Source organism: Mauremys reevesii, linkage group 22 (genome assembly GCF_016161935.1).
Source record: "Mauremys reevesii isolate NIE-2019 linkage group 22, ASM1616193v1, whole genome shotgun sequence".
Taxonomy (NCBI): domain Eukaryota; kingdom Metazoa; phylum Chordata; order Testudines; family Geoemydidae; genus Mauremys; species Mauremys reevesii.
The window spans coordinates 22,286,893-22,314,262 of record NC_052644.1 but is presented as its reverse complement, the minus strand read 5'-3'; the positions used below and the strand labels follow the sequence as shown (position 1 = coordinate 22,314,262).

Genomic DNA, 27,370 nt, shown 5'->3' with positions numbered 1-27,370 from the left:
CGGGGCAGATCCGAGCCCAGCCCGTTGCAGGCTCCAGCCCCCGCCGGGCCCGCCCCCCCCGCCCCCCCCGAATGGCCAGGCTCCACCTTACGGGCGGTGATGTCATAGCCGGGTCCGCAGTCCCAGCAGCCGCAGCCGGATCCGCATCTCCAGCTTCGCCGCGGGGAGGAGCCAGCGCCAGGATCGGGCCCCGCCAGCAGGATCCGGCCGCCTTCGCCCCTCCGCCGCCCTCTCCAGCCCCTGCCGCGGCCCGGCCCAGCCTCACACACACACCCCGGGACGTGGAGCCGCCCCAAAATCCCGGGGGGGGCGTTGACTGACAAGTGAGTATCAGCTGGGGGGAGGGGGGGTTGCGGGGGGCTGGAGGCTGCAGAGGGGAGGGGGGATGGAGGGGGAGGGGGGGACCTGGGGGGTGAGGGATCGATGACAGGTGTCTGCGTGGAGGGAGGGGTGATGTCAGGAGCTCCTGGCTCAGCAGGCGCGGGGGGGGGGGGGGAGCCTGGCCTGGAGGCTGCACCCCCCACACCCCCAGGAATTGACTGAGTATCTCTGGATTGGGGGGGGGGTCTCAGCCTTGGACAGATTGTGTGTTGTGTGTGTGTGTCAGTGTGTGTGTGTTGGGGGGATGTCTGTGTGTGGGGGTGTTGGTGTGTGGGGGTGTCAGTGTGTGTCGGGGTGTGTGTGTCAGTGTCAGTGTGTGTATGTGTTGGGGATGTTGGGGTGTGTGTGTGTGTCACGTGTGTTAGTGTGTGTGTGTATGTGTCACTGTGTGTGTATGTGTTGGGGATGTTGGTGTATGTGTGTGAGTGTGTGTGTGTGTCACGGTGTGTGTATTGGGGGTTTCTGTGTCGGGGTGTGGGTGTGTGTGTGTTGGGGTGTTGGAGTGCATGTGTCAGTGTGTGTGTGTATGCGTTGGGGATGTTAATGTGTGTGTGTCAGGGTGTGTGTGTTCGGGTGTGTGTGTATGTGATGGGATGTGTCTGTCAGTGTGTGTGTGTGTGTGTGTGTGTGTCGGGGCATGTGTTTCAAGGTATGTGTGTGTGTTGGGTGTGTGTCTGTGTTGGAGTGTTGGGGTGTGTCTGTCGGGGTGTGTCTGTCAGTGTGTGTGTGTGTCGGGGCATGTGTGTCAAGGTGTGTGTGTGTGTTGGGGGAGTGTCGGGGTGTGTGTGTATGCGTTGTGGTGTGTGTGTGTGTGTTGGGGTGTTGGTGTCAGTGTGCATGTGTCGGTGTGTGTGTCTGTGTCAGGGTGTGTGTGTTGGGGTGTCTGTGTCAGTGTGTGTGTGTGTGTTGGGCGGTGTGTATCGGGGGGGCTCTGGGATGCTGATGATTTTAGACACAGAAGTGGGACCCCAGGAGAGAGAAAGAAACCCAGAGAGGGAATGTGCACACCCAGTGAACACACACAAAGCACACACAACCGCACACACACACCAGCACATACACATGCACACAGAATGCACATGCAAACAGACTACATACGCTGAGCACATGCACCAACGGACACACACACAGCGTGCACACACACAGTGAACACACACCAGCACATACACACACACAGAGCACATACATCAACGGACACACACACAGCATGCACACACCAGCACATACACACACACACCAGCTCACCCACATGCACACACAACCCCTCCCCACATGCACACACCAACACACACACACACACTCACAGCGCACACACATGCAGAGTGTACACACACACAGACAGACACACACTCACACTGCACACACATGCAGAGTGTACACACAAACACACACTCACATTGCACACACATGCAGAGTGTACACACACACAGACACACACACTCACACTGCACACACATGCAGAGTATACACACACTCACAGTGCACACACATGCAGAGTGTACACACACAGACACACAGACACACTGCACACACATGCAGAGTGTACAAACACACACTCACAGTGCACACACATGCAGAGTGTACACACACACAGACACACTGCACACACATGCAGAGTGTACACACAGACACACACACTCACAGTGCACACACATGCAGAGTGTACACACACACACACACACACACACACACACACACACACACACAGAGTCAGCAAGTTCCTGGAGGCCTCCCCTGGGAGGCTTCCTGAGCAGAGCCTGTCCGGACCCCCGGGGCTGGGCTGCCTGGGGGTCCTGCCCCCCCGCCGCACCCACCACTCAGCTCAGGGGCCAGGGGGCAAATCCACACACTGGGGCAATTACAGAAGGGAGGGGGCAGAACGGGGGGAGCTCTGTGCTCCGGCAGCCTCCGGGATCCCAGCCCCCACCACATCCAGCCCCTGACCCCCACAAGCCCCACTCCCGGGACTTCCCAGCCCCCAATCCCCACATCCAGCCCCCCGAACCCCACACCAGCCCCCCCACTTCCCAGCCCCAGCCCCACCACATCCAGCCCCCGAACTCCACACCAGCCCCACCCCAGGACTTCCCCAGCCCCCACATCCAGACCCCCTGACCGCCACTCCCATCCCCACCCCCCAGAACCCCCACATCCAACCCAAGCCCCCCCAGAACCCTCACACACCTCCAGCTCCCAAACCCTCCCACTCAGCCTGAGACACCCCCACCTCCAGCCCCTGGAATGCCCCCAGCCCCCACCGAAAGCTCACAGCCAGCCCCAGAGACCCCTTTGGGGCACCCCAACCCCAATACCCCGCACACCCAGCCCCCTTAGCATGCACCCCTGCACCAGTCCCACAGTGCCCCCAGGACCTCCCAGCCCCAGAGCCCCCACCTCAGGACCCCCGCTCTCAGCTGTCCCATAGTCCCCTACAGCCCAGCTGTGGCAGGTTCTAAGTGCGGGGCTTCACCTCCCCACCAGATCTGCTGAGGCAGCTGTCCCGGCTCCCAGCCCCCGCTCCCCGCGTGCGCCTGCCCTTGCTGCACTCACCTGAGGCGGGGGATTCAGGCCAGGGGAGTTGCATTGGGGTGGCAGCTTAGCAGCCTTGCTGGGGGGGGGGGCCCTGGGAGCCCCGTGAGGTATTTATAGCTCGTTCCCAGTCGCTCGCGGAGGGGGGGGAGCCGCTAGCCTCAGTTACACAAGAGTCCCCGGGAAGGACGCAGGGGGGGGGGGGCTGCAGAGAGTTTGCAGCAAAAGTTGGGGGGAGGGCAAGGGAAGCACCCTCCCCAGGTGAAAGCTGAGCTTTTTCAGCTAGAGCGGGGGGGGGGGTGACTGCAGGCTCCGAACCCCCCCTCCCGCTGAGTGCAGAGCCCCTCGAGGGGAGGGCAGTGCCCCCCCCCCCGTCCCCAGCCCCAAAGTCCCCTCCCCCAGCCGGGTCCCTGCAGCACCTGCAGACCCCAGCCGGGACCCCAGGGGTCGAGGGGGACAGGACGAGCTGTGACGGGGGGGGGAGCAGGGGAACAGGGGCAGATACAGAGATGGGGGGGCAGGAGCAGGGAGAGTTGGGGGGTCTGTTTGGGGGGAGGGTCCCTGATCTGAAACCCAAACACACTCTGGAAAGGAAAAGAAAGAGAGAAAGTGCAGGGACGGAGGGAACGGGACAGGCTCGGAGGATGGATGGAGGGAACGGGACAGGCTTGGAGGACGGACGGAGGGAATGGAAAACACTCAGCGGACGGATGGAGGAATAGAGGGGACAGAGGGATGGAGGGAATGGGAAAGGTTCAGCAGAGGGATGGAGAGATGGAGGAAAGAAAGGAATGGGAAAGTCTTGGCGGAGGGATGGAGGGACTGAGGCTCAGCAGAGGGATAGAGGGATGGAAGGACAGGGGCTCGGTGGAGGGATGGAGGGAATGGGAAAGTCTTGGCGGAGGGATGGAGGGACGGAAGGACGGAGGCTCGGCAGAAGGATGGAGGGAAGGGGAAAGTCTTGGCGGAGGGATGGAGGGACAGAGGCTAAGCAGAGGGATGGAGGGACTGAGGCTCGGCGGAGGGATAGAAGGATGGAGGCTCGGCAGAGGGATGGAGGGAAGGAGGGAATGAGAAAGTCTTGGCGGAGGGATGGAGGCTCAGCGGAGAGATGGAGGGATGGAGGGACGGAGGCTCGGTGGAGGGATGGAGGAATGGAAGGACAGAGGCTCGGCATAGGGATGGAGGGACGGAGGGATGGAGGGACTGAGGCTCAGCAGAGGGATGGAGGGAAGGGGAAAGTCTTGGCGGAGGGATGGAGGGACGGAGGGATGGAAGGACAGAGGCTCAGCAGAGGGATGGAGGGAGGAGGGATGGAGGGACTGAGGCTCAGCAGAGGGATAGAGGGATGGAAGGACAGGGGCTCGGTGGAGGGATGGAGGGAATGGGAAAGTCTTGGCGGAGGGATGGAGGGACGGAGGGATGGAAGGACAGAGGCTCAGCAGAGGGATGGAGGGAAGGAGGGAATGGGAAAGTCTTGGCGGAGGGATGGAGGGACGGAAGGACGGAGGCTCGGCGGAGGGATGGAGCCCGCACTAACCTTGCTCCACTTGTCTCTCTCTCTCTCAGCGCCTGCTGCCTGCCGGCTTCTCTGCCTCTCTCCAAACTCCAGCACCCGCCCTGGTCCGGGATCCCGACCCCCCCACCTCGGTCCTGCACCCCCCCCCGCCGGGGCCAGCGGAGGCGGGCCTGCGATGACGCCTCCCCCGCGGAGCGCCCTGATTTGACCGCCCCCTCCCCTCCCCCCGCCGCGTGCCGGGGGGCGCGCCGTGCCCGCCCCCCCCAATGCTCAGCTCAGTGTGCGTCTCCTCCTTCCGCGGGCGCAAGCCGGGCAGCCAGGCGCCAGCCAAGTCATGCCCCAGGGGGGACATGGGCCGGCACGAGGAAAGCGAGAAGATCGTGATTAACGTGGGGGGGGTGCGGCACGAGACCTACCGCAGCACCCTGCAGACCCTGCCCGGCACCCGCCTGGCCTGGCTCACCGAGCCCGACGCCTGCAGCAACTTCGACTACGACCCGGCCGCCGACGAGTTCTTCTTCGACCGCCACCCGCAGGTCTTCGCCTACGTCCTCAACTACTACCGCACCGGCAAGCTGCACTGCCCGGCCGACGTCTGCGGGCCGCTCTTCGAGGAGGAGCTGGCCTTCTGGGGCATCGACGAGACCGACGTGGAGGCCTGCTGCTGGATGAACTACCGGCAGCACCGGGACGCCGAGGAGGCGCTCGACAGCTTCGAGGCCCCCGAGGCCCAGGACGAGGAGGACGCCGCCGGCGACCTCAAGCGGCTCTGCCTGCAGGAGGACGGGCGCCAGGCCGGCTGGTGGCGCCGCTGGCAGCCCAAGCTCTGGGCGCTCTTTGAGGATCCGTACTCCTCCAAGATGGCCAGGGTAAGGGGGTGGGGGGAGCGCGTGTGCGAGCGGGGCTGGGGCGCGTGAGCTGAGGTCGCGCTGGGCCCGTGCAAGGGGACGGTGCCCTGCTTGGACGGGGGGGGCGAAGGCCGGCTTGAGTGGGCATGGGGATGGGGACTGGGTCAGAGGGAGGGTGCATGAGGATTGGGCACGGGGCACCGGGAGCGTGCCAGGGCTTGTGTGTGCATGCCAGCCTCAATGTAAGTGTGTGAGGGGGTCGTGCAAGGGTCACTGTAGCTGTGCGCACAAATAGTGCAAGGGCCAGTGTGAGTGTGCGAGGGTATGCGTGCCACAGCCAATATGAGTGCATGAGGGAATAGTGCAAGGGCCAGTGTGAGTGTGCAAGGGCATGTGTGCCATGACCAATATGAGTGCAAGGGAATAGTGCAAGTGACCAATTGAGTGTGCAAGGGTGTGTGTGGCATGGTCAGTGTGAGTGTGTGATGGGGATAGTGGAAGGCTCATTCTGAGTGTGCAAAAGGGTAGTGCACATTTGTGTGAGCATGCGAAGGTATGTGTGCCACATCCAATGTGAGTGCATGGGGGATTAGTGCAAGGGTCACTGTGAGTGTGCAAGGATGTGTGGGGCATGGTCAGTGTGAGTGTGGGAGGGAATAGTGGAAGGATCATTTTGAGTGCGCAAAAGGATATTGCAAGTGTCAGCATAAGTGTGCAAGGGTAGATATGCCAGGGTCAATGAGAGTGTATGAGGGAATAGTGCAATGGTCAGTGTTAGTGTGCAAGGATGTGCACCGGGGTGATAACACAAGGATCAGTGTGACCATGCAAGTGTGTGTGCACCAAAGTCAATGTGAGTGTGCAAGAGAATCGTGCAAAGGTCAATGTGAGCATGCAGCTATGTGTGTACCAAAGCTAGCGTGAATGTGAGGGAATGGTGCAAGTGTCACTATGAACATCTAAGTGTGCGTGTCAAGGTCAGCGTGCGTGTGCAATGCAGTGCGTGCAAGGGTTCTTTCAAGTGTGCACAAAGGAGTGTGCAAGGGCTGTGCCTGTGCAGGAGATGTGCCCAGCCCCTGCACCACAGTGTGCCAGCCCCGTGTGTGCCGCCAGCCTGTGTCCAGGCCTGAGGTGCACTGGCAGGTGAGGCTGCCAGGCTACCCACAGCCTGTCCCAGCCCCTGACCCCCACAGCCTGTCCCAGCCCCATGTCTTACAGCCCTGTCCCAGCCCCTGCAACCCCGCAGCCCTGACCCAGCCCCCTGCAACCCCCACAGCCCTGTCCCAGCCCCCTGCAACCCCAGCCCTGAGCCCCTGCCCCGCAGCCTGCAGCCCCTCCCCCGCAGCCCTGACCCAGCCCCTGCACCCCCACAGCCCTGTCCCAGCCCCTGCAACCCCACAGCCCTGTCCCAGCCCCCTGCAACCCCACAGCCCTGTCCCAGCCCCCTGCAACCCCACAGCCTGTCCCAGCCCCTGCACCCCACAGCCCTGTCCCAGCCCCTGCAACTCCCCGCAGCCTGTCCCAGCCCCTGCAACCCCAGCCCTGTCCCAGCCCTGCAGCCCAGCCCCTGTCCCAGCCCCTGCCCACAGCCCTGTCCCAGCCCCCTGCAACCCCACAGCCCTGTCCCAGCCCCTGCAACCCCGCAGCCCTGTCCCAGCCCCTGCAACCCCCGCAGCCCTGTCCCAGCCCCTGCAACCCCGCAGCCCTGACCCAGCCCCTGCACCCCACAGCCCTGTCCCAGCCCCTGCAGCCCTGTCCCAGCCCTGCAACCCCCCACAGCCCTGTCCCAGCCCCTGCAACCCCCACAGCCCTGTCCCAGCCCCTGCAACCCCGCAGCCCTGTCCCAGCCCCTGCACCCCACAGCCCTGTCCCAGCCCCTGCACCCCGCAGCCCTGTCCCAGCCCCTGCACCCCCACAGCCCTGTCCCAGCCCCTGCAACCCCCACAGCCCTGTCCCAGCCCCTGCACCCCACAGCCCTGTCCCAGCCCCTGCAACCCCCACAGCCCTGTCCCAGCCCCCTGCACCCCACAGCCCTGTCCCAGCCCCTGCAACCCCACAGCCCTGTCCCAGCCCCTGCAACCCCGCAGCCCTGTCCCAGCCCCCTGCAACCCCACAGCCCTGTCCCAGCCCCTGCAACCCCCACAGCCTGTCCCAGCCCCCGCATCTCCCCCGCAGCCCTGTCCCAGCCCCCTGCAACCCCCGCAGCCCTGTCCCAGCCCCTGCAACCCCACAGCCCTGACCCAGCCCCTGCAACCCCACAGCCCTGACCCAGCCCCCTGCAACCCCCCGCAGCCCTGACCCAGCCCCTGCACCCCCACAGCCCTGTCCCAGCCCCTGCAACCCCCGCAGCCCTGACCCAGCCCCTGCACCCCCACAGCCCTGTCCCAGCCCCTGCAACCCCCGCAGCCCTGTCCCAGCCCCTGCACCCCACAGCCCTGACCCAGCCCCTGCACCCCCGCAGCCCTGTCCCAGCCCCTGCACCCCCCACAGTCCTGACCCAGCCCCCTGCAGCCCTGTCCCAGCCCCTCCATACCCCACCCGCAGCCCTGACCCAGCCCCCCCGTATCTCCCCGCAGCCCTGTCCCAGCCCCCTGCACCCCTGTCCCAGCCCCTGCACCCCCACATCCCTGTCCCAGCCTCCCCTGCACCCCCACAGCCCTGTCCCAGCCCCTGCACTCCCAGCACAGCCTGTCCCACCCTCTGCACCCCCAGCGCAGCCCTGTTCCCCCCCCCCCAGCTCAGGATCACTTTGAGGACAGTGGCTGGCGCTGGCTCTGCGCTGGGCTGGTTCTGCAGAGGCAGCGGGTCGGGGGGGGGGGGACCGCACTGCAGTCTGCATCCAGCCCAGCTTGCCATGCCCCCCCCTCCAGGATGCACCTCAGCCCCCCACCCAGCGGTGCCCTAGTGCAGCCGGTTCTGCCAGATGCACAGGGTGATCCCCGCTCCTTGCCCCGTCAGCTGCTGCTGGTGGGGGGGGGGTGAGAAAAGTTATCTCCAAGGGGGGGCGGGAATGAAATGCGGGACTCCCCACTGGGCCCCTCTCCTCTAGTGACTTGGTCCAAGGACAAGGAGGGAGAGAGGGAGTGAGTGGCAGATGGACGGAGGGAGGGGGCGGGGGAGGGGCAGATGGACGGACGGACGGAGGGAGAGATGGACAGATTGAGGGGCAGATGGATGGATGAATGGGGGAAGGGCAGAGGTGCGGCTGGAAGGATAGAGGGGTGGGTGGAGGGATAGCAGGGTGGACGAACAGGTAGCCGGGCAAGTGGACAAATGGATGGGCAGAGGGGTGGGTGGACGGAGGGCGGACGGACAGACGGATGGATAGAGAGACGAGGGAATGGATGGACGGGTAAAGGGGTGGGTGGATGGAGGGACGGGTAGTGGGACAGGAGGACAGATGGATGGCTAGAGGGGTGGGTGAATGGAGGGACGGGTAGAGGGACAGATGGACGGGTAGAGGGGTGGGTGAATGGAGGGACGGGTAGTGGGACAGGAGGACAGATGGACGGGTAGAGGGGGGGGTGAAGGGCGGGACGGGTAGAGGGGCAGAGCGACGGGACGAGGGGGGGCTGGAGGGCGGGACGGGTCGATGGGCAGAGGGACGGGTAGAGGGGGGGGTGAATGGAGGGACGGGTAGAGGGGCAGATGGACGGGTAGAGGGGTGGGTGAATGGAGGGACGGGTAGAGGGGCAGATGGACGGGAAGAGGGGTGGGTGAATGGAGGGACGGGTAGAGGGGCAGATGGACGGGTAGAGGGGTGGGTGAATGGAGGGACGGGTAGAGGGGCAGATGGACGGGAAGAGGGGTGGGTGAATGGAGGGACGGGTAGAGGGGCAGATGGACGGGTAGAGGGGTGGGTGAATGGAGGGACGGGTAGAGGGGCAGATGGACGGGAAGAGGGGTGGGTGAATGGAGGGACGGGTAGAGGGGCAGATGGACGGGTAGAGGGGTGGGTGGACGGATGGACAGGTGGATGGGCAGGTAGACAGATGGGTGGATGGGTAGAGGAGCAGGTGGACGGAGGGACAGGTAGAGAGGCAGGTGGACGAAGAGGTGGGTAGTGGGATGAGAGGACAGATGGAGGGGCAGCAGGGAGGGTGGACGGAGGGATGGGTAGCGAGGCGGGTGGACGGATTGGATGGATGGATGGGTAGGGGGGCAAGTGGATGGATGAACAGCTAGAAGGGCGGGGTGGACAGGGTGGGTGGACAGATGGGTAGAGGGGTGGGTGGGTGGATGGATGAATGGATGGATGGATGGGTAGAAGGGTGGATGGATGGGTAGTGGGGTGGATGGACAGATAGACGGGTGGACAGGTAGTGGAATGGATGGATGGATGGACGGTAGTGGGTTGGGTGGATGGATGGATGGATGAATTGATGGGTGGATGGGTAGTGAGGTGAATGGACGGATGGACAGGTTTCTAGGCAGGTAGACGGACGGCTGGATGGGTAGAGGGGCAGGTGGATGGATGGACGGGTGGACGGGCAGGTAGACGGACGGGTGGACGGGTAGAGGGGCAGGTGGATGGGCAGGTTGACGGATGGGTGGATGGATGGATGGGTGGATGGGCAGGTAGACGGATGGGTGGACGGGTAGAGGGGCGGGTGGATGGGCAGGTTGACGGATGGGTGGATGGATGGATGGGTGGACGGGCAGGTAGACGGACGGGTGGACGGGTAGAGGGCAGGTGGATGGGCAGGTTGACAGATGGGTGGATGAATGGACGGGTGGACGGGCAGGTAGATAGATGGGTGGACAGGTAGTGGGGTGGATGGATGGGTGGACGTGTAGAAGGGCGGGTGGATGGGCAGGTAGACGGATGGCTGGATGGGTAGTGGGGTGGATGGATGGATGGATGGATGGATGGACGGACGGGTGGACGGGTGGATGGGCAGGTAGATGGATAAGTGGACAGGTAGAGGGGCGGGTGGATGGACAGACGGGCAGGTAGACGGACGGGTGGACGGGCAGGCGGATGGACGGACGGGCAGGTAGACAGACGGGTGGACGGGCAGGCGGATGGATGGACGGGCAGGTGGACGGACGGGCAGGTAGACAGACGGGTGGATGGGTAGAGGGATGGGTAGATGGATGGATGGGTGGACGGGCAGGTGGGTGGACGGGTAGTGGAGTGGATGGATGGGTGGGTAGAGGGGTGGGTGGATGGATGGATGGACGGACAGGCAGGTAGACGGACGGGTGGACGGGTAGAGGGGTGGGTGGATGGACGGACAGGCAGGTAGATGGATGGGTGGACGGGCAGGTGGATGGATGGATGGACAGACAGGCAGGTAGACGGACAGGTGGATGGGCAGGTGGATGGATGGATGGACGGACAGGCAGGTAGACGGACGGGTGGACGGGCAGGTGGATGGATGGATGGACGGACAGGCAGGTAGACGGACGGGTGGACGGGCAGGTGGATGGATGGATGGACGGACAGGCAGGTAGACGGACGGGTGGACGGGTAGAGGGGTGGGTGGATGGACGGACAGGCAGGTAGATGGACGGATGGACGGGCAGGTGGATGGATGGATGGACGGACAGGCAGGTAGACGGACGGGTGGACGGGTAGAGGGGTGGGTGGATGGACGGACAGGCAGGTAGACGGACGGGTGGACGGGCAGGCAGGTAGACGGACGGGTGGACGGACGGGTGGACGGGCAGTTGGATGGATGGATGGATGGATGGATGGATGGACGGACAGGCAGGTAGACAGACGGGTGGACAGGCAGTTGGATGGATGGATGGACGGACAGGCAGGTAGACGGATAGGTGGACGGGCAGGTGGATGGATGGATGGACGGACAGGCAGGTAGACGGACAGGTGGACGGGCAGGTGGATGGATGAATGGACGGACAGGCAGGTAGACGGACGGGTGGACGGGCAGGTGGATGGATGGATGGACGGACAGGCAGGTAGACGGACGGGTGGACGGGCAGGTGGATGGACGGACAGGCAGGTAGACGGACGGGTGGACGGGCAGGTGGATGGATGGATGGACGGACAGGCAGGTAGACAGACGGGTGGACAGGCAGGTAGACGGACGGGTGGACGGGCAGGTGGATGGATGAATGGATGGACAGGCAGGTAGATGGACGGGTGGACGGGCAGGTGGATGGATGGATGGACGGACAGGCAGGTAGACGGACCGGTGGACGGGCAGGCAGGTAGACGGACGGGTGGACGGACGGGTGGACGGGCAGTTGGATGGATGGATGGATGGATGGATGGATGGATGGACGGACAGGCAGGTAGACAGACGGGTGGACAGGCAGTTGGATGGATGGATGGACGGACAGGCAGGTAGACGGATAGGTGGACGGGCAGGTGGATGGATGGATGGACGGACAGGCAGGTAGACGGACAGGTGGACGGGCAGGTGGATGGATGAATGGACGGACAGGCAGGTAGACGGACGGGTGGACAGGCAGGTGGATGGATGGATGGATGGACAGGCAGGTAGACAGACGGGTGGACGGGCAGGTGGATGGATGGATGGACGGACAGGCAGGTAGACGGACAGGTGGACGGGCAGGTGGATGGATGAATGGACGGACAGGCAGGTAGATGGACGGGTGGACGGGCAGGTGGATGGATGGATGGACGGACAGGCAGGTAGACGGACGGGTGGACGGGCAGGTGGATGGATGGATGGACGGACAGGCAGGTAGACGGACAGGTGGACGGGCAGGTGGATGGATGGATGGACGGACAGGCAGGTAGACGGACGGGTGGACGGGCAGGTGGATGGATGGATGGACGGACAGGCAGGTAGACGGACGGGTGGACGGGCAGGTGGATGGATGGATGGACGGACAGGCAGGTAGACAGACGGGTGGACAGGCAGGTAGACGGACGGGTGGACGGGCAGGTGGATGGATGGATGGACGGACAGGCAGGTAGACGGACGGGTGGACGGGCAGGTGGATGGATGGATGGACGGACAGGCAGGTAGACGGACGGGTGGATAACTTGTCAGCTGAGCAGTTAACCCGCCCGCCTGTGAAACACGCCGCGCTCTGGCTGAGGCCGTAGGTGCAGAACCGTCCCCTGCCCAGCGCCTGCCCGGCGGGTACTGGCAGCGTGTGGCAATGGACGGGTACATCTGCCAGCGGGGACCTTGGCCGCACCAGCCGCCCTCGCCCATGGCGCCAGCCTCCTCTCTGAGGCCGCCCCCACGCAGCCGGTGGTCAGGGCTGACGGCCCAGCACCCTGGGGCTATCCATGGGGCGGGTGGAGCTGGCAGGTCAGGGGGGCCCCGGGAGGAAAGGTGCCAGCGTCTAGGGCCACGTTCCCGACCCGTCTGCCCTGGGCGGCTGGGGGGCCAAGCGGGCACACGAGCCTTCAGAGCTTGGAAACAAACCGCCCACCCCAGCGAGGGGCTGGGCTCAGAGCAGGAGTGTAGGGAATGTAACAGCCGTGCACACGGACACGGACCCACATGGACCGAGATGGACACATGCGGACATGGATGGACACGGACACATATGCACCCACACACGGACACACACAGATAGACATAACACACACGCACACAGACACCCACACGTGGACACATACAGACACACATGGATAGACATGGACACGCACCCAGACACACATGGATAGACATGGACACGCACCCAGACACACACGAATAGACATGGACACATGCACACAAATGGACACAGACAAATGGACACACACGGACACACGAATGGACGCAGACACACATGCACACACACAACAGTGAACACAGACACACAGCAAAGGACACACACACACACGGGAACACACAGTTGTGCGTGCGCGCACACACGCACACACACACACACACACACACACACACACACAGAGGCCACAGCCTGCCTTGCAATAGAAGAAGACTGCAGTGGGGGGAGGGGTGCAGAGGGGAGTCGGGACAGGGAGGACTGGAGGCTGGGAGGGGGCGCAGTGGGGGTCAGGGACACTGGGGAGCGGGGGCTGGGACAGGCGCAGTGGGGATTGGGGCTGGGCAGTGGGGCTGGGACAGGGCGCAGTGGGGATTGGGGGCTGGGAGGCGCAGTGGGGATTGGGGGCTGGGCAGTGGGGGCTGGGACAGGCGCAGTGGGGATTGGGGGCTGGGAGGGGCAGTGGGGGATTGGGGGCTGGGGAGCGGGGCTGGGAGGCGCAGTGGGGATTGGGGGCCTGGGAGTGGGGCTGGGCGAGGCGCAGTGGGGATTGGGGGCTGGGGAGTGGGGCTGGGCGAGGCGCAGTGGGGATTGGGGGCTGGGGAGCGGGGGCTGGGACAGGGCACAGTGGGGATTGGGGGCTGGGGATTGGGGGCTGGGAGGGGGCAGTGGGGATTGGGGGCCTGGGGAGTGGGGCTGGGCGAGGCGCAGTGGGGATTGGGGGCTGGGAGTGGGGGCTGGGCGAGGCGCAGTGGGGATTGGGGGCTGGGGCGGGGCTGGGAGGGGGCACAGTGGGGATTGGGGACTGGGCGAGGCGCAGTGGGGGCAGTGGGGCTGGGAGCAGGGGCTGGGACGGGCGCAGTAGGGAGTGGGGGCTGGGCGAGGCGCAGTGGGGATTGGGGCTGGGGAGCGGGGGGGCTGGGAGGGGGCGCAGTGGGGGGATTGGGGGCTGGGCGAGGCGCAGTGGGGGCAGTGGGGGGCTGGGCGAGGCGCAGTGGGGGGATTGGGGGGCTGGGAGGGGGCGCAGTGGGGGGCTCGTTAGGATCCACCCAGATAAACTCCCGGGTGGGGCAGCGGGATACCCCGTCCGTGCTGGGGGCCGGGGCTCTGGGGCTGTTGGGTTTATTTATAGACGACCCCCGCCCCCTCCGGCCCCGAAGCAGGGCCGCCCGGACCCATGGCGGGGCGGGAGAGGCGCTGGTCGCCCACCAGGGGGCGCTGGACCGGCCCCGCAGCGCTGCAGCAGCGAATCCCGCAAACTCGGCACAATCCGCTCACCGCAGCCCCCCCCCCCCGTGTCCCCCCCGGCCCCGCAGCCCCCCCGCGGCTCCCCATGTGCCTCCCCGGCCCCGCAGCCCCCCCGCGGCTCCACGTGTGTCCCCCTCGGCCCCGCACCTACCTGTGTGGCCCCCCGCAGCCCCCCACGGCTGCCCCCCCCTCAATCTTCCCGGCCCCGTGTGTCCCCCCCCCCCACGCGGCCCGGTTCTGCCTGATCCCAGCGCCCGCTTCTTACTTCCGGGGGGGAGCAGCGCGGAGCCGGTGACGCCCCCACCCCACTTCCCGCCTTGTGTTCTGATCATCTCCCCACTTAACAGCGCTGGGAGCCCGGACGCCTGGGTTCTCTCCCAGCTGTTTGGTGTCTCCCCTGTCTTAAGCAGAGATATTGGTGCTCATTCACTCGGGGGTCGGGGCGCTGAGGGTTGCCCCCTCCCACTGGAATTCGGGGGGGCTCCGTTTCCCCACAAACCCCCTCATCCCCCCCCCCGCCCACGTGCGAATGCTCCCACTGCCTGGATCCCTCTGCCATTGGAAAGGGTGGGGGGAGGAATCCCGGATTCCTGGGTTCTTTCCCTCTGGGGGGCGCCGGCTCCCATCCGGCCCCAGGGCAGGGACTGGCTGGCTCAGGGATGGGGGTGGGGAATGGGGCCTGGGGCCTGGGGCCTGTCCCTCTGGGGGGCACCGGCTCCCATCCGGCCCCAGGACGGGGACTGGCTGGCTCAGGGACGGGGGCGGGGAACGGGGCCTGGGTCCTGTCCCTCTGGGGGGCGCCGGCTCCCATCCGGCCCCAGGACGGGGACTGGCTGGCTCAGGGACGGGGGCGGGGAAAGGGGCCTGGGTCCTGTCCCGACGCCCCGCGCCGGCTCACAACCGCCCCACGGACCGGGACTGGCTGGCTCAGGGACGGGGGCGGGGAACGGGGCCTGGGTCCTGTCCCTCTGGGGGGCGCCGGCTCCCATCCGGCCCCAGGACGGGGACTGGCTGGCTCAGGGACGGGGGCGGGGAATGGGGCCTGGGTCCTGTCCCTCTGAGTGGCGCCAGCTCCCATCCGGCCCCAGGACGGGGACTGGCTGGCTCAGGGACGGGGGCGGGGAATGGGGCCTGGGTCCTGTCCCTCTGAGTGGCGCCAGCTCCCATCCGGCCCCAGGGTAGGGACTGGCTGGCTCAGGGGAGCAGGGAATGGGGCACGGGCCTCTCCCCTCTGGGGGGCGCCGGCTCCCATCCGGCCCCAGGACGGGGACTGGCTGGCTCTGGGGCTGGGGCATGGGGGGATCTCCATCTTGCTGGGGGTCTCCCCTCTCCAGGAGGTGTTTTGGGTTTTTTGTTGTTGTTGAGATTTCTAGAACGGGGCGACTAACAATCCTCCGTGTTTGCCCCCCACATCCCCACCCCTCTCCGTCCGCCCCCTCGCCCCGCCCCCACCCCCTCTCCAGTACGTGGCCTTCGCCTCCCTCTTCTTCATCCTCCTCTCCATCACCACCTTCTGCCTGGAGACGCACGAGGCCTTCAACCGCATCATCAACAAGACGGAGACGGTGGCGGTGGCCAACGGGACGGCCACCCAGGTGGCGGTGGAGGTGGAGACGGAGCCGTTCCTCACCTACGTGGAGGGGGCCTGCGTGATCTGGTTCACCTTCGAGTTCCTCATGCGCGTCTGCTTCTGCCCGGACAAGCTGGAGTTCGTCAAGAGCAGCCTCAACATCATCGATTTCGTGGCCATCCTGCCCTTCTACCTGGAGGTGGGTTTGCGGGGCCTCTCCTCCAAGGCGGCCAAGGACGTGCTGGGCTTCCTCCGGGTGGTGCGTTTCGTGCGGATCCTGCGGATCTTCAAGCTGACCCGGCACTTCGTGGGGCTGCGGGTGCTGGGCCACACGCTCCGGGCCAGCACCAATGAGTTCTTGCTCCTCATCATCTTCCTGGCCTTGGGCGTCCTCATCTTCGCCACCATGATCTACTACGCGGAGCGGATCGGGGCCGACCCCAACGACATCACGGGCAGCAACCACACCTACTTCAAGAACATCCCCATCGGGTTCTGGTGGGCCGTGGTGACCATGACCACGCTGGGCTACGGGGACATGTACCCCATGACCTGGTCCGGCATGCTGGTGGGGGCGCTGTGCGCCCTGGCCGGGGTGCTGACCATCGCCATGCCCGTGCCCGTCATCGTCAACAACTTCGGCATGTACTACTCCCTGGCCATGGCCAAGCAGAAACTGCCCAAGAAGAAGAACAAGCACATCCCCCGGGCGCCCCAGCCCGGCTCGCCCAACTACTGCAAGCCCGAGGGAGCCCCCGGCCCCCGGCCCGGCCCCCCGGCCGCCGACGCCTGCCCCCTGGCCCAGGAGGAGATCATCGAGATCAACCGGGCAGGTAGGGGCCCCGCGCCCTGCCCCGTGGCGATGCCAGCCCCGTGCCCTGCCCCATGCCCTGCCCCACGGCGATGCCAGCCCCATGCCCTGCCCCATGGCAATCTCAGCCCCACGCCCTGCCCCGCGCCCTGCTCCAGGTGATCCCAACCCCGCGCCCCGCGCCCTGCCCCACGGCAATGCCAGCCCCATGCCCTGCCCCACGGCAATGCCAGCCCCATGCCCTGTCCTGCGGCGATGCTAGTCCCGTGCCCTGCCCTGCGCCCTGCCCCATGGCAATGCCAGCCCCATACCCCACGGGGATGCCAGCCCCACGCCCTGCCCCACGGCGATGCCAGCCCCATGCCCTGCCCTGCGCCCTGCCCCATGGCAATCTCAGCCCCACGCCCTGCCCCGCGCCCTGCTCCAGGCGATCCCAACCCCGCGCCCCGCGCCCTGCCCCACGGCAATGCCAGCCCCATGCCCTGCCCCACGGCAATGCCAGCCCCATGCCCTGTCCTGCGGGGATCCAGGACCTGTGCCCTACCCTGCCCCCTGCCCCATGGCGATGCCAGCCCCATGCCCTGCCCTGCGCCCTGCCCCATGGTGATGCCAGCCCCATGCCCTGTCCCGCAGAGATCCCAGCCCCGTGCCCTGCCCCACACCCTGCCCCACGCCCTGCCCCTCGGCGATGCCAGCTCCACGCCCTGTCCTGCAGGGATACCAGTCCCGCACCCTGCCCCGTGGGGATCCCTGCCCCACGCCCTGCTCCACGGCGATGCCAGCCCCATGCCCTGTCCTGCAGGGATCCAGGCCCCACACCCTGCCCCATGGGAATCCCAGCCCCACACCCTGTCCTGAGGGAATCTCCGCCCCATGCCCTGTCCCGCAGGGATCCCAGCCCCGCGCCCTGCCCCACAGCATGTGTGCTGTGTCGGGTGTGCATGGGGGGGTGCGCTGTGCTGAGTGTGCGCTGTGCCAGGTGTGCACAGGACTGTGCACTGTGTCGGGTGTGCGCAGCGATGGGTGTGCACAGGGATGTGTGCTGTGCCAGATGTGTGCTGTGCTGGGTGTGCACAGGAATGGGTGTGCACAGGGGAGTGCGCTGCACCGCATGTGCACTGTGTTGGGTGTGCGCAGCGATGGGTGTGCACAGGGATGTGTGCTGTGCCAGGTGTGTGCTGTGCTGGGCGTGCACAGGAATAGGTGTGCACAGGGGAGTGTGCTGCACCGCATGTGCACTGTGTCGGGTGTGCGCAGTGATGGGTGTGCACGGGAGTGTGCGCTGTGCCGGGTGTGCACAGGGGTGTGTGCTGTGCTGGGTGTGCACTGTGCCAGGTGTGCACAGCATGTGTGCGCTGCACTGTGTGTGCACTGTGCTGGGTGTGCACAGCAATGGGTGTGCATGGGGGTGTGCTCTATGCTGAGTGTGCACAGGTGTGTGCGCTGTGCTGGGTGTGCACAGGGGTGTGCGCTATGCTGGGTGTGCACTGCGTCAGGTGTGCGTGGCGATGGGTGTGCACAGGAGTTTGCGCTATGTTGGATTTGCGCTGTACCAGGTGTGCGCTGTGCCAGGTGTGCACGGGGGTGTGCGCTATGCTGGATGTGCGCTGTGCCGGGTGTGCACAGGGGGATGCGCTGTGCCAGGTGTGCACAGGGGTGTGCACTGTGCCAGGTGTGCACAGGGGTGTGTGCTATGCCGGGTGTGTGCTGTGCCGGGTGTGCACAGGGGCGTGCGCTATGCTGGGTGTGTGCTGTGCCGGGTGTGCACAGGGGTGTGCGCTGTGATGGGTGTGCACAGGGGGGTGCACTGTGCCGGGTGTGCACAGGGGGGTGCGCTGTGCCGGGTGTGCACGGGGGGGTGCGCTGTGCTGGGGGTGCACAGGGGTGTGCCCTGTGCCGGGCGTGCACAGAGGTGTGTTCTATGTCGGGTGTGTGCTGTGCCGGGTGTGCACAGGGGTGTGCGCTATGCTGGGTGTGTGCTGTGCCGGGTGTGCACAGGGGTGTGCGCTATGCTGGGTGTGTGCTGTGCTGGGTGTGCACAGGGGTGTGCACTGTTCCAGGTGTGTGCAGCAATGGGTGTGCACAGGAGTGTGCGCTGTGCCGGGTGTGCGTGGGGGCGTGTGCTGTGCTGGGGGTGCACGGGGGTGTGTGCTATGCCAGGTGTGTGCTGTACCGGGTGTGCACAGGGGTGTGCGCTATGCTGGGTGTGTGCTGTGCCGGGGGTGCACAGCGATGGGTGTTCACAGGGGTGTGCACTGTGCTGGGTGTGCGCATGGGGGGTGCGCTGTGCTGGGTGTGCACAGGGTTGTGCACTGTGCCAGGGGTGCGCAGGGGGGGTGCGCTGTGCCGGGTGTGCGTGGGGGCGTGCACTGTGCCGGGGGTGCACGGGGGTGTGTGCTATGCCGGGTGTGTGCTGTACCGGGTGTGCACGGGGGTGTGTGCGATGCCGGGTGTGTGCTGTACCGGGTGTGCACGGGGGTGTGTGCTATGCCGGGTGTGTGCTGTACCGGGTGTGCACAGGGGTGTGTGCTATGCTGGGTGTGCGCTGTGCTGGGGGTGCACAGGGGCGTGCGCTGTGCCGCGATGGGTGTGCGCTGTGCCGGGTGTGCACAGGGGCGTGCGCTGTGCCGCGATGGGTGTGCGCTGTGCCGGGTGTGCACAGGGGCGTGCGCTGTGCCGCGATGGGTGTGCGCTGTGCCGGGTGTGCACAGGGGCGTGCGCTGTGCCGCGATGGGTGTGCGCTGTGCCAGGTGTGCACAGGGGTGTGTGCTATGCTGGGTGTGCGCTGTGCCAGGGGTGCACAGGGGCGTGCGCTGTGCCGCAATGGGTGTGCGCTGTGCCAGGGGTGCACAGGGGCGTGCGCTGTGCCGCGATAGGTGTGCGCTGTGCCTGGGGTGCACAGGGGTGTGTGCTATGCGGGGTGTGCGCTGTGCCAGGGGTGCACAGGGGCGGGCGCTGTGCCGCGATGGTGTGCGCTGTGCCAGGTGCACAGGGGCGTGCGCTGTGCCGCGATGGGTGTGCGCTGTGCTGGGTGTGCACAGGGGTGTGTGCTATGCTGGGTGTGCGCTGTGCCAGGGGTGCACAGGGGCGAGCGCTGGGGGGCTGTGGGTGAGCGCTGTGCCGGGGGTGCACAGGGGCGTGCGCTGTGCCGCGATGGGTGTGCGCTGTGCCGGGGGTGCACAGGGGTGTGTGCTATGCTGGGTGTGCGCTGTGCCAGGGGTGCACAGGGGCGTGCGCTGTGCCGCGATGGGTGTGCGCTGTGCCAGGGGTGCACAGGGGCGTGCGCTGTGCCGCGATGGGTGTGCGCTGTGCCGGGGGTGCACAGGGGCGTGCGCTGTGCCGCGATGGGTGTGCGCTGTGCCGGGGGTGCACAGGGGCGTGCGCTGTGCCGCGATGGGTGTGCGCTGTGCCGGGGGTGCACAGGGGCGTGCGCTGTGCCGCGATGGGTGTGCGCTGTGCCGGGGGTGCACAGGGGCGTGCGCTGTGCCGCGATGGGTGTGCACGGGTAGTGCGTCGCGTGTTGGCTGTTGTGAAGGTGCCGAGGGTCAGGCCGTGTGACGCGGCCGCACAGGGCGATGACTGTGTCCCAGTGGGGGTCTGGAGGTTGTGCCGGGCGGTGGGGGTGGGGGGTTGTCAGTGCTGGGGCTCGGTTCTCACAGCCACAGCAGCCCGTTCCCACAATGCTCTGGGGCAGGAGCATATGGCCCGCTGAGGACTTGAGGGGGAGGGCGGACAGGAGCAGATGGTGCCGCACAGCCCCGGGGGCAGGGCTGGGAGCCAGGACGCCTGGGTTCATTCCCAGGCTCTGGGAGAGGAATGGGGTGAAGTGGGGGTAGGACGCCTGGGTTCATTCCCAGGCTCTTGGAGAGGAATGGGGGTGAAGTGTGGGGGGGGCAGGACGCCTGGGTTCATTCCCAGGCTCTGGGAGAGGAATGGGGGTGAAGTGGGGGGGCAGGATGCCTGGGTTCATTTCCAGGCTCTGGGAGAGGAATGGGGTGAAGTGTGGGGCAGGACGCCTGGGTTCATTCCCAGGCTCTGGGAGAGGAATGGGGGTGAAATGGGGGTAGGACGCCTGGGTTCATTCCCAGGCTCTGGGAGAGGAATGGGGGTGAAGTGTGGGGGCAGGACGCCTGGGTTCATTCCCAGGCTCTGGGAGAGGAATGGGGTGAAGTGGGGGCAGGACGCCTGGGTTCATTCCCAGGCTCGGGGAGAGGACGGGGGGTGAAGTGTGGGGGCAGGACGCCTGGGTTCATTCCCAGGCTCTGGGAGAGGAATGGGGTGAAGTGGGGCAGGACGCCTGGGTTCATTCCCAGGCTCTGGGAGAGGAATGGGGGTGAAGTGGGGGGGGGGCAGGACGCCTGGGTTCATTCCCAGGCTCTGGGAGAGGAATGGGGGTGAAGTGGGGGGGGCAGGACGCCTGGGTTCATTCCCAGGCTCTGGGAGAGGAATGGGGGTGAAGTGTGGGGGGGCAGGACGCCTGGGTTCATTCCCAGGCTCTGGGAGAGGAATGGGGGTGAAGGGGGGGGGGCAGGACGCCTGGGTTCATTCTCTGGGAGGGGAGGACAATCTTGGACGCAGGCAGAGCAGGTACATGAAAACGTCTGGGGGGGGCTGGAGTCTTTTTTGGGGTGCTCAGGGGGCTCCCCGCAGCAGAAGAGCATCACCGGGGAAGGGGGGGCTCTGAGCATGTGAGGCCGGCCCATCCCCCCCCCGTAACCCATCACCCATTCCCGGTTACCCCCCCCATAACCCAAGTAACCAACCCACCCTGCGTTACCCGGGTAACAGTCCGGAGGGATGAGGGCCCATTTCTCTCCCTGGCCCTGGGAGGGGAATGGGGGCTAGTGGTTAGAGCAGGGGGGCTGGGAGCCAGGACTCCTGGGTTCTGTCCCCGGCTCTGGGAGGGGAGTAGGAGCTAGTGGTTACAGCGGGGGGGGCTGGGAGCCCGGACTCCTGGGTTCTCTCCCTGTCTCTGGGAGGGGAGTAGGAGCTAGTGGTTACAGCGGGGGGGGCTGGGAGCCCGGACTCCTGGGTTCTCCCCCGGGGAGGGGTCTCGGCTCCCCTGACCCGGGCTGTGTCTCTGGCAGACTCCAAGCAGAACGGCGACGCGGCGAAGGCGGCGCTGGCCAACGAGGACTGTCCCACCATCGACCAGGCCCTGTCCCCCGAGGAGAAGTCGCCCGTCACCCCCGCGGCCCACGAACGCTACAGCCGGGACCGCGCCTGCTTCCTGCTGACGGCCGGCGAGTTCGGGCCGGCGCCCGACGGCAACATCCGCAAAGGTGACCCCCCGGCTGGCCCCCGGGGCAGCCCGGCCCCCCCTGCAGCCCCCCTCCCCCGCCCGGCCCCGGTGCAGCCCGCCCCTGCAGCCTCCCTGCCCTGCCCGGCCCCGGCGCAGCCCGGCCCCTGCAGCCCCTCCCGCCCGGCCCCGGTGCAGCCCGGCGCCCCTGCAGCCTCCCTGCCCTGCCCGGCGCAGCCCGGCCCCTGCAGCCCCCTCCCGCCCGGCCCCGGTGCAGCCCGTCCCCTGCAGCCCCCTCTCCCGCCCCCGGTGCAGCCCGGCCCCTGCAGCCCCCTCCCCGCCCGGCCCCGGCGCAGCCCGGCCCCTGCAGCCCCCTCCCCGCCCGGCCCGGCGCAGCCCGGCCCCTGCAGCCCCCTCCCGCCCGGCCCCAGCGCAGCCCGGCCCCCTGCAGCCCCTCCCCGCCCGGCCCCGGTGCAGCCCCGCCCGGCCCCGGTGCAGCCCTCCCCGGCCGGCCCCGGTGCAGCCCGGCCCCTCTGCAGCCCCCTCCCACCCAGCCCCGATGCAGCCTGGCCCCTCTGCAGCTCCTCCCGGTGCAGCCCGGCCCCTGCAGCCCTCCCCGCCCGGCCCCCGGCGCAGCCCAGCCCACAATGGCCCCTAATAGCCCCTGTGCAGCCCCTGTGGAGCCACCTCCAGCCTCGTGCTGCCCCGTCCGCTCCCCGTGTGCTGCCCCCCCGCCTGACCTCCCCCCGCTCAACCCCCTGCCCCAACCCACTGCCCCAGTGACCCCCTGCCCCTCTCATCACCCTGCTGACCTCTGCTCCCCCCCCCCCGTCAAGCCCCTTGGGACCGACTTCCCGGGGGTCCCCCCAAGCTCCTGTGACAAGCTGCAGCCGTCGCAACCCCCCGCAGCTGCACTTCCACGGCGGCTTCACCCCAGAGCGCCCGGCCGGGGTCAGTTTAGTCCCCCGTCCGTCCGGGGCACCAGATTTCCCCAGCACCTCGACCCCCCCCCAAGCCCGCGGGTTTTAGGTCCCATAGGAGCCAGATTGATGATCCGCCGACAGAGCGACGGTCCCGACGCAAGAAACCCAACCCCCAGGCCGAGCTCTGTGCCAGCCTGGGGAATATGGGGGGGGCAAGGGGGTTGCTTTGGGGTACAGACGGTCACACCCATTAACGCCAACTGCCCCGTGACAACCCCCCACCTACACCCCACCAACCCTCCCTGCCAGCACGGGCACTGCCCTCCCCCATCCAATGGGAACCCCCCATCCCCCCACCTCCTCCTCCTCCCCCACACTGAGACCCATCCCAGCCCCCCAGCCCATGGCAAGGACAGACCCCACATCCTGACCCACTTCCTCCCCATAGCACAGACATGCCCCCATCCTCTCATCAGCCCCCCCCCCGACATGAAGACACCCCCCTTCCTCTGAGCAGGCGACAAGGACTGATCCCCCAGGATTCATACTAGGGTGTAATGCTCCCCCCCATCTGTCACGGACTCACAGATCGGGCCCACTCATGGCCCCGTGCGGTCCGTTGGGGGGGTGCCCCCTTCAGTGCGACAGCCCTTCTTGGGGGGCCGCTCTCCCCCGGGGTCAGGCCCCTCCACCTCCTGGAGCCGCCCCTCCCTGAGCCTCAGCGCGTCTGTCTCTGCCGTGGGCCCCCTCGGGGAGTCCCCGCGCTCCAGACCCCCCGGGCCTCCACTCCCAGAGGGAATAATGCCCCCTGCTCTCTAGCCCGGAGCGACTCAGCCAGCGTAACACAGGAGGGTTATTGAGCGTTGAACCCAGCACAGGAAACTCTCCAGCCTCAGGCCTGGCCCCCCTCAGCCCAGCACGTCCCAGTCCCCCTGCAGCCAGGTGGGCTCTGCCTGCTCCCCCCTCCAGCCCCGAGCCCCCCTGCTCCCAGCTGGGCATCTGAGACCCCCGGCCCCAAGCCCCCCTCTGTCCATTGTCTTCTCTCCAGGGAAACAGGGTCTCCTGGGCTCCTCCCCTCCCGTCCTCTGGCCCCTCTGGCCGGACCCGGCTGGTCAGGTCACCGGGGTCCCGTCCCCGCAGCCCATTGTCCTCCCCCCAGCCAGAACCGGCTGCAACTCCTGAGCCGGGTCTCCGGGTCACCCGGGCACCAGTCGCTGGGGTCTCCATCCTCCAGGCCAGCGGCCGGGGTCCCGCGTTCCCTCTCCAGCCCTCTGTGCCCACAAACTCCCTCCCCCCTCCCCTCGTTAACCCGTAACACCCGGGGACACTGAGTCCCACCCCCTCGGCCTGGAACCCCCTGGGAAACCTGGAAACCCCCCCACATCGTCACACCATCACAGCCCCCTTAGGAGCAGCTGCTGGGGCCTGTGGGAGGGGGCAGACCATGGGGTGGGCCCAGATAGGGGGTGACAGCCCTGAACAGGAGGAGGGGGGCTGAGGAAGGCGGGAGCCCAGGCCCCTCCCTCCAGAGAAGGGCTTGGGATGGGGGGGGCATTTGAACCCCACTCCTGGGTCAGACCCCTTCCAACCCCACCTCTAAGAGGGGGTTCAGGGCTAATGGGGGGGCTGAGAGCCCACCCAGTCAATAAATCTATCAAACCCCTCCCCCCATCCTCCCCCCGCTAGGCACCGAGGAGCAGGTGAGTCGTGGGATGGGGCAGGCACTGGGGGGGGTGATGGGGGTGTAGTGGGAGGTACAGTGGGAGGAAGGGGCAGCAGGGAAGCAGAAGGTGGTGGTGCAGTGGGGACTGCAGTGAGAGAATTGTGCGGTGGCGGGGGTGCAGTGTGGGGAAGGTGCAGTAGGCGATGCTGCTGTGTGGGGTGCCGTGAGGGGTGTGGTGGAGGAACGGTGCAGTGGGGGATGGTGCAATGGGGAGAGCTTTGGGGGGTGCAGTAGGAGATGGTGTAGTGGAGGGAAGGTGCAGTGAGGATGGTGTGGGCGTGCAGTGGGGGGTGCGGTGAGCAATCGTGCAGTGGGGAGCAGTGGGGAGGTGCAGTGGAGGGAAGGTGCAGTGAGGAAGGTGAGGGGAAAGTGCAGTGAGGGTGAAGGAGGGGAGGCAGTGGGGGGTGCAGTGAGGATGGTGGGGTGCAGTAGGAGATGGTGCCATCAGAGGCAAGTGCAGTGAGTGATTGTGCTGTGGGGATGGGGCAGTGAAGATGATTTGGGGAAGGTGCAGGGGATGGTTTGGGGAAGGTGCAGTGCGGTTGCATTGCGAGGAAGGTACAGTGGGGGTGTAGCAAGGGTGCAGTGGGGAAGATGCAGTGAGGATGGTTCGGGGAAGGTGCGGGGGTGATGAAGTGGGGATTGCAGCTGGGGTGCAGTGGTTGGAAGGTGCAGTGAGGGAGCAGTGAGGATGGTTCATGGGGGTGCAATGGGGAGGTGCAGCGGGGTTGCAGTGGGGAAGCAGTGAGGATGGTTCGGGGGAAGGTGCAGTGGGGGAGGGTGCAGTGGGGTTGCAGCGGGGGGAACCAGGGGGGCCCGGCCGGGACGACGCACCCAGCAGACACATTGTGGGGGGCACATTGGGTGGTGGGTCCCTTCCCCTCCCCTGTCAGCGCCTCCTCCTCACGTGGCGTCTCTGTCTGTTTATCTCCCCCCTCCACATCTCCGCCCGTGCCCCCCCTCTGCCCGGGCCCCCCCATAGCCGCGCTGCGCTTGCCGCCCACGGACGCCGCCCCCTGGTGCCTGCATGGCCTCAATGCCACTGCCGCCTCCTGGAGCCAGCACTAGGATGCAGGGCACGCTGGGGAAGGGTGAGTAACCCCCTGCCCCCCCAGGCCACGTGGGGCCCCCCCGCTGCATCCTGTGCTGCACCCCCGCCCATCCCCCACGTCCTCCCGCTGTACACACCCCCGGGCCCCCTCCCCCCTTTGTCATCTGAGCTGCCCCAGCTGCTCCTGCCCCGCCCCGTGCACCCCCCCAGCCCCCTCCCCATCTTCATCTGAGGCTAAAGACACGGCCAGGCCTAGCTGGCCGCCAGGACTCCTGGGTCCCATCCTGGCTCTGGGAGGGGAGTGGGGTCTCCTAGGATCCCCCCTACCCCCGGTGTAGCCCCAATCCCCTCCCCTGCCTGATACCCCCTCCCCATTTCCTCCTGATTGGCTGATTCCCCCCGCCCCAAACCGCCAGCCATCCCCTCAGACCCATTCCTGTGGGTCCTACCGAAACTCAGCCACTCAGCTGCGCTTGGGGGTCAGAATTTCCAGTGTGGGGGAGCAATGGGGAGGGTGCAGTGGGGGAGGTGCAGCCGGGTTGCAGTGGGGAAGCAGTGAGGATGGTTCGGGGGAAGGGGGAGTGATGAGGGACACTGGCCCTTTAACTGAGCCCTGGGCTGGGGGTTGGGGGTTGGTGCTTCCCCAGACTGGGGTTTCCCAGTCCCTGCCCTACTGCGCCCAGGCCCCGCCCCTTATCTGGGACATTCCCCAGGCCCCGCCCCTTACATTCCATAAGCCCCTCCCCCGGCGGCTAGGCTCCACCCCCTTCCCGGGACATTCCGCAAGCCCTGCCCCTGGTTCCCTATGCCCCAGCCCCGCCCGCCAGACTCTCACAAGCCCCGCCCCTCGCCAGGGCCTCCCCCCCACATCCCGAATGACCCCCCACCCCACCCTCCAGTCCATTGCTTTTTACCTGCTGCTTTTGCATCTCCATCTCCAAGGCAAATATGGGGCCAGCACCCAGTGGGTGAATACGAAGGGTCCCTGCCCTGGGTTGGGGGGTGCTGGGGACCCCCAGGGACGATGCCTGGAACCCCCCATTGTGATAGAAGGAGAGAGCTCTGGCCTGGACCCTGGGGGACCCCTGCAGCCCCCTGGGGGTGGCTTTCAGTGGGGTGAGCCCCTTGGCTTCCTGCCCCCTGGGACCCCCCCTCAGAGCCTGCAGCCCCCCCCTCCTGGGGCCAGGCCGGGAGCCCCCCACAGTGAGTGCCCTGGGATGGGCCCTGGGGGCAGACAGGCCCCCCAGCTCCGGGCTCGGGAGTGAATCGGCCGGAGGGGGAGAGCGGGGAGCTTGTTGGGGGTCTGGGTGCAGCGCGGAGAGTCCCGGGTTAGCGCCGAGGACAGAAATTACAGCCAAGCCCAGCTGGGTCGGGCCCGAGCCCAGAGCCCCCCGACCCCTTAGTGCCCCTTAGACCCCAGCTCCCCCCACCAGCCCCACATGGAGCAACACCCCCCCCCCGGCCCCTCGTCCTCCTGCTGGTCACACCCGCCCGGCTCCCTGCCCAGGGGGCACCCACGGGTGTTAGCTGCTGGGTGCCAACAGGCTGGGCAGTGGGGGGGCCATTGTCTTCTGGGCCCCTCCCTGGGCATGGGGGGGCCTGGCCCCAGCCAGCCGGTGTGGGTCACACCTGGGTCTGTGCAGCGAGCAAACAGCCTCGTCCGCCCCCCCACCCCGCCATGACCACACAGTATGTGGGTAAACTGAGGCACACGCAGTAGTCAATCAAAATACTATCCCCACCCCAAAGGGAGACAAGGCCGGAGGCCACGCCCAAGGGCAGGTCACATGGGGGGTGGCAGGTCTCCATATTCCTCCTGGGGGGGCGGTCGGAGCTGGGGTTGGCATCTCACGGGCGGGAGGGGAAGAG

General features: G+C 66.8%; 1 protein-coding gene across 3 annotated transcripts in view; it reads left to right on the top strand.

Annotated features, from left to right (window-relative positions):
* The first annotated feature begins 302 nt into the window (after nt 1–302).
* Nucleotides 303–27,370, top strand: part of KCNC3 (potassium voltage-gated channel subfamily C member 3) — a 29,785-nt gene continuing 2,717 nt past the window's right edge. For 2 of the 3 annotated variants that reach the window (XR_005590544.1, XM_039510012.1), the window contains exons 1-5: nt 303–323; nt 4,480–5,298; nt 15,648–16,587; nt 21,653–21,847; nt 25,433–25,541. Coding sequence is in view for 2 of the 3 variants with exons in the window: in XM_039510012.1 (XP_039365946.1) it covers nt 4,696–5,298; nt 15,648–16,587; nt 21,653–21,847; nt 25,433–25,518 (1,824 nt within the window). In the remaining variant the exon portion in view is untranslated. The remainder of the gene's footprint in view (nt 324–4,479; nt 5,299–15,647; nt 16,588–21,652; nt 21,848–25,432; nt 25,542–27,370) is intronic. The other variant, XM_039510010.1, reaches the window with a different exon arrangement.